The sequence below is a fragment of the Periophthalmus magnuspinnatus genome, chromosome 21 (assembly GCF_009829125.3).
Source record: "Periophthalmus magnuspinnatus isolate fPerMag1 chromosome 21, fPerMag1.2.pri, whole genome shotgun sequence".
In the NCBI taxonomy this organism is placed as follows: domain Eukaryota; kingdom Metazoa; phylum Chordata; class Actinopteri; order Gobiiformes; family Gobiidae; genus Periophthalmus; species Periophthalmus magnuspinnatus.
In genome coordinates this window covers 3,844,861-3,853,860 of record NC_047146.1, presented here as the reverse complement: position 1 = coordinate 3,853,860, position 9,000 = coordinate 3,844,861, and the positions used below count along the sequence as shown (strand labels likewise).

Here is a 9,000-nt window from a genome sequence, read left to right as displayed (position 1 = left end):
CCCCGCCCCTGGCCCCGCCCCTCAGTGCTTTAAACTGCACAGTTGATAAAGGTGAATCGCTGCAGCAGATCGGCCCCTGCTCTGACTCTGAAACATAAAGAGTCTGATGTATTTGTGTTTGTCCTCACAGTCTAGTCTGAGGCATGTCTGTGTCTGAAAATCCTGGCGTTTGTGTTTGGGTCAAGCTCAACTCAAACAAACACGGTTCTTATTTTGCTTTTGTGTCTGTAAATCGAGCTCATGTTCACAGCTTCAGCTAAATGTTAAATCTCTGGACCATTTTTACACTTCGGAAAAACAACGGCGGATTAAATATCTTGTTAAATTAAAGAACAAACTGCAAAGAGGAAGGAGAGAAAGAGAGAGACAGACAGAGGCAGCTCTGTGTTTTCACTCTCTCTTTCGCCTGGAGCCAGAGATAACGAAGACGGAAACAGGAAACAGATCTGAGATAAAAAAAGACGTGAGGCCGGAGAGAAAATTGAGGAATAAAATAATAAATAAATATAATACAATAAAAATAAAAGCGACACATAACGTCTGAGGGGAGAAGAATGACTGAAGAAAGACGAGAGGGAGAGGAGGAGAGGGGGAGAAGAACGATGACTGTGAAGAAAGACGAGAGAGAGGGAAAAAGAGAAGGAGGAGGAGAGAAGGAGGAGAAGAGAGGGAAGAGGAGGAGAGACAGGGAGGAGAGGGGGAGGAGAGAGGAGGAGGAGAGAGGGGGAAGAATGATGACTGAAGAAAGACGAGAGAGAGAGGAAAAGAGAAGGAGGAGGAGGAGAGAAGGAGGAGAAGAGACCGGGAGGAGAGGGGGAGGAGAGAGGAGGACAAGAGAGGGGGAAGAGGAGGAGAGAAGGAGGAGAAGAGACCGGGAGGAGAGGGGGAGGAGAGAGGAGGACGAGAGAGGGGGAAGAGGAGGAGAGAAGGAGGAGGAGAGACGAGGAGGAGGTGTGAGGGGGAGGAGGAAGAGAGGGTGAGAGAGGGAGGAAGAAAGACGAGAGAGAGAGGAAAAGAGAAGGAGGAGAAGAGACCGGGAGGAGGAGGAGAGAGGGAGGAAGAGAGGGTGAGAGAGGGAGGAGGAGAGGACGAGAGAGGGACGAGGAGACGATAGAGGGTGGAGAAGGAGGAGAGAAGAGAGGGAGGAGAAGGGGAGGAGGAGAGGGAGAAGTAAAGGAGGTGGACAGGGGAAAGTGGGAGGAGAGAGGGACGAGGAGAGAGGGAGGGTGGAGAGGAAGAGAGGACGGAGATAGGGAACGGTTAGAAAAAGGATGAGAAGAGAAGAGAGGAAATGGAATGAAATCACATGATTGAAGAGAGGGAGGAGGAGGGGAGGGGAGGAGGAGAGGGGAGGAGGAGCGTTTGCATGTTCTCCCTGTGTCTCCCATCAGCCCAGAACATGCAGAACAGACCAACTCCAGACTGGACCTTAAACCAGGACTGGACCAGAGCCACACACTTTTATCACATTTACACAGATTTAAATACAAATCTGTTTATAAATCGTAAATGTGCAGCTTGTTGTTCAAACGATTCTTCTTATTTGAAATGAATTTAGGTTTGTTTTGTTTCCGTGGAGTTTCACAGACGAACAGTTTGAGAGAAAAGCTGAACATGAGATCAGACGCTCCAGACTTCAGTCACATGACCCAAAGCAGACGATTTAATTGGATCATTCTGATTTACAACCGTTTGAGACAAGAGCAAATGAAATCAAGAATCACATGATCAGAGAGAGGGAGGAGGAGGAGGGGAGGGGGAGGAGAGAGAGGGAGGAGAGAGGGAGGAGGAGGAGAGGAGGGGAGGGGGAGGAGAGAGAGGGAGGAGGAGGAGAGGAGGGGGGAGAGGGAGGAGAGAGAGGGAGGAGGAGGAGAGGAGGGGGGAGGGAGGAGGAGGAGAGGAGGAGAGAGGGAGGAGGAGGGGAGGAGGGGAGGAGGAGGAGGAGGAGGGGAGAGGGAGAGGAGAGAGAGGGAGGAGGAGGAGGAGAAGAGGTGAGGAGAGAGGAGGGGAGAGGGGAGAGAGGGAGGAGGAGGAGAGGAGGGGAGGTGAGAGGGAGGAGAGAGAGGGATTGGAGGGGAGGAGAGAGGGATTGGAGGGGAGGAGAGAGGGATTGGAGAGAGGGAGGAGGAGGAGGGAAGGGGAGAGGAGGGGAAGAGGAGAGAGGAAGAGAGGTGGAGAGAGGGAGGAGAGGGAGAGGAGGAGAGAAAAGGGAGAGGAGATGGAGGGGAGGGGAGGAGAGAGAGGGAGGAGGAGGAGAGGAGGGGAGGTGAGAGGGAGGAGGGAGGGAGGGGGAGAAGAGGGGAAGAGGAGAGAGATGGAGGAGGGGAGGGGAGGAGGGGGAGAGAGGCAGGAAAATGAGGAGGAGAGGAAACAGAGGAGAAGGAGGGGCAGGAGAGATGGAGGAGAGGGAGAGAGGAAGGAGAGAGAGGAAGGGAGGGGGAGAAGAGGGGAAGAGGAGAGAGGGAGGAGGAGAGGGGAGGAGGAGAGAGAGGAAGAGGAGAGGAGGAGGAGAGAGAGGGGAGGAGAGGAGGGGCAGGAGAGGGCAGAGAGAGGTGGAGAGAGGGAGGAGAGGGAGAGGAGGAGAGAAAAGGGAGAGGAGATGGAGGGGCAGGAGAGGGGAGGAGAGGGAGAGAGGAAGGAGAGAGGGAGAGGTGAGAAGGATGAGAAGAGAGGAAATTGAATAAAATCACATGATCAGAGAGAGGGAAGAGGTGGGGAGGGGGAGGAGGGAGGGAGGAGAAGGAGGAGAAGAGAGAATGCAGAGGAAAGGAGGAGGAAAGGGGTAGGAGAGGGGACAAGAGAGGGAGGAGGAGGAGAGAGGGAGAGGTCAGAACGACGAGAAGGGACGAGAGAAAAGAGGAAATGAAATAAAATCACATGATCAGAGAAAGGGAGAGAAGAGAAGGATGGACGAAAGAGGGGGGAAGGAGGGGGGAAAGGAAGAAGAGAGAGAAAAGAAGAGCAACTGAAATCACAACATCACATGATCAGAGGAGAGAGGGAGACAAAAAGGAAAGAGAAAAGAGAGAGATAAAGGGACAAGAGAAGGGAGAGCGAGAGGAGAGGCAGAGAACAGGGTTAGTACGGAGTCCAGCAGAGGACATTTACAAAATATAATATTAATGTGGGTCAGGAGATGATGTTATCTTCAGGGAACAACTTAATTATCACCAGGGAACGAGATTTTATTTTTATTAAGTTAAATATCTCATGCGCTCGAGAAAATATATGTTTAGAAATGATTATGTTCCCTCAAGTTAATATCTCGTCCCTCAAGTTAATATCTCGTTCCCTCAAGTTAATATCTCGTTCCCTCAAGTTAATATCTCGTTCCCTCAAGTTAATATCTCGTCCCTCAAGTTAATATCTCGTTCCCTCAAGTTAATATCTCGTCCCTCAAGTTAATATCTCGTTCCCTCAAGTTAATATCTCGTCCCCTCAAGTTAATATCTCGTTCCCTCAAGTTAATATCTCGTTCCCTCAAGTTAATATCTCGTCCCTCAAGTTAATATCTCGTTCCCTCAAGTTAATATCTCGTCCCTCAAGTTAATATCTCGTTCCCTCAAGTTAATATCTCGTCCCCTCAAGTTAATATCTCGTTCCCTCAAGTTAATATCTCGTTCCCTCAAGTTAATATCTCGTCCCTCAAGTTAATATCTCGTTCCCTCAAGTTAATATCTCGTCCCTCAAGTTAATATCTCGTTCCCTCAAGTTAATATCTCGTCCCCTCAAGTTAATATCTCGTCCCTCAAGTTAATATCTCGTTCCCTCAAGTTAATATCTCGTTCCCTCAAGTTAATATCTCGTTCCCTCAAGTTAATATCTCGTCCCTCAAGTTAATATCTCGTTCCCTGAAGTTAATATCTCGCTCCCTCAAGTTAATATCTCGTCCCTCAAGTTAATATCTCGTCCCTCAAGATAATCTCGTCCCTCAAGTTAATATCTCGTCCCTCAAGTTAATATCTCGTTCCTTTTCCTTTGTTAAATGTTGTTTCCTCATGACAAACAGACCTGGAGTTTTGTTTTCAGACCTGGAATTACCAAACTCTACTGAACTAAAGGTAAAACGTAGCTGTTAACGTGAAAACTACCACTTGATGACATCACAAGGTGGAACGGCGCATTTTGAGCTTTGGAGATGTAACAGGCTAATAATAAAGTGTGACTCAAACATGAATGTGAATGAAACAAAACAACTCCAGGTCTGTTTTTGAGGAGGAAACATCATTATAACACGACTTAAAGCTACAAGAGTCCATTTTGTGTAATATAGGACGTTTAAAGCCCCACTGCGGGTCATTTCCTCACATTAGAACAGTGTTACAGAGTCGAGGCAGTTGAGCAGAATATATGAGCTTAAAAGACTTCCTGGTTCTTCCGCATTCGACCAATCAGCTGCGGCATTGTGCCTCTAATAGGAATCCGATACAGTGGGGTAATTATAACGAGGCCGGCTTCATTAATCAGCGTTTATCGGAATATTGATCGATTTAAACGAGCGCCGACGTCTGAAAAATCATCTGATTATCTCCACATCGACTGCGGCTGTTTTTATGAAGTCAAGTTTATTTTAGATTCGCTCAAAATCTCACCGAAGGCAAGTTTTTTATTTGATCACATTAGAGACAGAGCAGTGATGATGCGTAGAGCTGTCCTGCGATGTGATTGGTCGGTTACTGCTGTCAATCAATTTGTGAACAGTTTAAAGTATTACAGTATTTCTTGACCTTGTGTTTTGTTTCATTCACACGTTTAACACACAAATACTGCACGTTTAAGCTCTTAGTTCTTCTCTCAGTTTGAAAACGCTCCGTTCCACCTTGTGATGTCATCGTGTGGCGATACAGGAAGTGCTCCGCTGTGTTTTTAAACTCCACACACCTTCATTTTCTAGAATCATTTGGATCATTTCATCACTGAACTAAACGTAAAAGGAGCTGTTCACTTAAAAACTGCCTCTTCTCTCGTTCCATGTTTTCTCTCATCACTTGTTCACTCTCTCTTTGTCTCCCCCTTTTCTCTTTCTCTCTCTGTGTCTCTCTCTTTTTGTATTTTCCCTGATCACTAATTTATCTCCCCTCTCTCCCTCCCCCTCTCCCTATCTACTTTCTTTCCATATTTTCTCTCATCCCTTATTCACTCTCCCTCTGTCTCCCTTTTCTCTCATTCTGTCTTTCTCTCTTTCCATATTTTCTCTCATCACTTGTTCACTCTCTCCCCCCTATTTCTCTTTCTTTCCTCTCTACTTCCCTTCTCTCTATTTTCTGTCATCGCTTGTTCTCTCTCTCTGCCCCCCCTTTCTCTCTTTGTCTTTCCATCTCTTTTTCCATATTTTCTCTCATCACTTGTTCACTCTCTCCCCATCTCTCTCTCCTCCTCTTTCCTCTCTCTACCTCTATTCTCTATTTCTATTTTCTCTCATCACTCATTTGTCCCGTTTCTTCTGTCTCACCCCTCCTTCTCTTCTTTCCTTCCATATTTTCTCTTATCACTTGTTCACTCTCTCTCTTTTCTCTCTCTCCCCCCTTTTCTCTCCTTCTCTTCTTTCCTTCCATATTTTCTCTTATCACTTGTTCACTCTCTCTCTTTTCTCTCTCTCCCCCCTTTTCTCTCCTTGTCTCTTTCTCTTTCCATATTTTCTGTTATCACTTGTTCACTCTCGCTCCCTCTATTTCTCTCTCTTTCCTCTCTCTTCCTCTCTTCTCTCGTTCTATTTTCTCTCATCACTCGTTTATTTCCCTTCTCTCTCCCCTCTCTGTGTCTCTTGTTCTCTTTTCGCTCATCATTCATTCTTTCTCTCCTCTTTCTTCTCTCTACCTCTCTTCTCTCTTTTCATATTTTCTGTCATGACTCCTCTTATTTCTCTCTCTTTCCTCTCTCTACCTCCCTTCTCTTTTCTCTCATCCCTCGATTATTGCCCCCTCTCCTCTCTGTCACTCTCTCTCTCCTCTTCCGTTCCACTTTCTCTCATCCCTCGTTTATTTTCCACTTTTCTTTTAATAATCTCTCTGAGTTTTGTCGCAGACTTTGAAGTTTTAATTAAATCTTTCCGTCTCATTGTCGTGAACAGAACCAGATCTGAGCCGTCGCTGCGTCTTTGATTTTATTTAAATGAAACTTATGAGAAAAGACGAGACGCGAAAAAGAGGAGAGGGAGAAAAGGTCAAAGGTCAAATTAAAAATGAAATGAGGAGAGACCCGAGAAGTGAAAGAGAAGGTCAAAGGTCAGATTAAACTGTAAAATAAACCAAAAACTAACAAAAAACACATTTAAATGAAAGATAGAAAAAGGTGGACCATGTACCGTTTCCAGTGGAGAAGTCATTGCTTTGCCTGAAATGTTCCGCAGTGGGGCATTAAACATCTGTCCTGCTCATCGCTATGGGCTCTCCCTGCTTGTTTCCATGGAGATAGATGACGTTTAATGCCATAGCGTGGAAGGAAATTACAGGTAAAGCAATACTATCTCCATGGAGACAAGTAGGTGGCAGCCGCTCATACACAAAGCACAAAGTTCCATAGTGAAGCTTTAAATCTGAGAGTACACGGCTGAAGCTTTCACTTTTTTTTTTTTTTCACTTTTTGGCCGCTGTTCTCTTCAAAAATGCGATGAAAATAACTAAAACGAAGCAATAAAAATCCGTTAGAATCCTCAAACTGTTTCATAAATGACGCTAAATGCTAACGTGGGACGCTAATCTTTATTTAAACGCGCCGGAGCTGCGGGGTGTTTGTTACTCCGAGGAGCCGAGTCCCAGCGGGCCCTCGGTGTTTACGCGCTAACTGCTAAAGCGCTAACTGCCAAAGCGCTAACAACCGCGTGACGCAAAAAAAAAACGCTACGGCGCTAACGGCTCGCGCTCGTAGCATTAGCCGTTTCAGCACTAACGTCCCAGGAGGTTCACAGTTTGTTTACACCGCGCGGAGGATCCAAAATGGCCGCCCCGACGCCCCCCCACGTGTAAACACTGATCTGATGTAACAGCGCGGCAGAGTGGTTAGCCTCAGGAGAGAGTGCGGGGCGGCGGTTAGGTTTAGAATAGCACGATAAAACGATAACGCGTGACAGTGGCTCAGTTGGTAGAGCGTTTGTCCACTGATCTGAAGGCTTTAGACTTTCACTTTCAGGATGATTCATTTAAAGATGCACTATGTAACTTTTCTCATGGAAGGTGTGCAACTGCTATTTTTATTTTATTATTGATTTTATCTCGGGGTCTTGTTCTCGAGTGAGGGACGGATGGAGCGTGAGATTGACAGTTGGATGGATAGGGTTGCTCCTCCGCAGGTGGCCGGGCGCTCCCTTAGAGAGATTAGGGAGGAGCTCGGAGTGGAGTCGCTGCTCCTCTGCGTCGAGAGGAACGGCTGAGGTGGCTCGGGCATCTGTGGCATTTGATCCATCAGTGTCTCTCGATTAAACCTGCATTTAACCCATTGTTTTGTGTGTCTGGATTAAACCTACATTTGACCCATTGTTTAGTGTATCTGGATTAAACCTGCATTCGACCCATACTTCAGTGTCTCTGGGTTAAACCTGCATTTGACTCAAGTATCTCTGGCTTCAACCTGCATTTTTACACATCCTTTAATGTCTCCGAGTTAAACCTACATTTGACCCATCCTTCAGTGTCTCTGGGTTGAACCTGCATTGACCCATTCTTAAGTGTCTCTGGGTTAAACTTGTATTTGACCCATCCTTGAGTTTGTCTTGATTAAGCCTACATTTGACCCATTGTTTAGTGTATCTGGATTAAACCTACATTTTACCCATTGTTTAGTGTGTCTGGATTAAACCTACATTTGACCCATTGTTTAGTGTATCTGGATTAAACCTACATTTGACCCATTATTTAGTGTAACTGAATTAAACCTACATTTGACCCATTGTTTAGTGTATCTGGATTAAACCTACATTTGACCCATTGTTTAGTGTGTCTGGATTAAACCTGCATTTGACCCATCCTTCAGTGTCTCTGGGTTGAACCTGCATTTGACCCATTGATTAGTGTGCCTGGATTAAACCTGCATTTGACCCATTGTTTAGTGTGTCTGGATTAAATCTACATTTGACCCATTGTTTAGTGTGTCTGGATTAAACCTGCATTTGACCCATCCTTCAGTGTCTCTGGGTTGAACCTGCATTTGACCCATTAACTGTCTCTTGGTTAAATGTGCATTGGACCCGTCATTCAGTTAAAATTGCATTTGATCCATTCTCAAGTGTCTCTGGGTTAAACCTGCATTTAACCCATTCTTACGTGTCTTAAGAGGCTCCGGGGAAGACACAGGACACGCTGGGGGGACTATGTCTCTCGTCTGGCCTGGGAACGCCTTGGGGTTCCCCTGGAGGAGCTGGAGGACGTGTCTGGGGTGAGGGAAGTCTGGGAGTCTCAGCTTAGACTCCTGCCCCTGTGAAGTGTTTCCAGATAAGCGGAAAGAAATGGACGGATATTTATTATTTATTATTTAACCCGGACGTCCCGTTGAGCTTCAGAACGTCTTTGCCGACCGTCCTGACCGTGGACACGTTTTACAGTTTTATCGAGCGACGTTGAAGATTCCAGCTGAAGATCTTTTTTGTAAACGACCTCAAGACGACGGCGCTGTAGGAAAAGTCCCGTCCCCGCCTGTCCCGTCCCCGCCTGTCCCGACCCCGCCTGTCCCGTCCCCGCCTGTCCCGACCCCGCCTGTCCCGTCCCCGCCTGTCCCGTCCCCGCCTGTCCCGTCCCCGCCTGTCCCGTCTGTTCGCTCCAGCAGGGTTTATGGGTTGATTATTCTGGAGGACGTGACCCGCAGAGGGACTGACTTTACTGCAGTTTTGGGAAGTGAAGTAAAAATATTTGACTTGTGCAGTTCAGGCTCGTGTTAATTATTTTATAAAGTCTGACATTTTAGCAACAAAAGTCACATTGAGTCACATCACGGGCTGAATGTGGAGTTTGCATGTTCTCCCTCTGTCACAGCTGAAGTACACTTTACTGTCCCCTATTGGTACATTTT

At 46.5% G+C, this 9,000-nt stretch overlaps 1 protein-coding gene across 1 annotated transcript in view; it reads left to right on the top strand.

The window, feature by feature from the left end:
* The window catches only part of LOC117389463 (tomoregulin-2), a 67,936-nt gene that overhangs the window by 20,687 nt on the left and 38,249 nt on the right, over positions 1-9,000 (top strand). Inside the window, exon 3 of the mRNA XM_055230706.1 lies at positions 8,537-8,825. Coding sequence (XP_055086681.1) covers positions 8,537-8,825 — 289 coding nt within the window. The remainder of the gene's footprint in view (positions 1-8,536; positions 8,826-9,000) is intronic.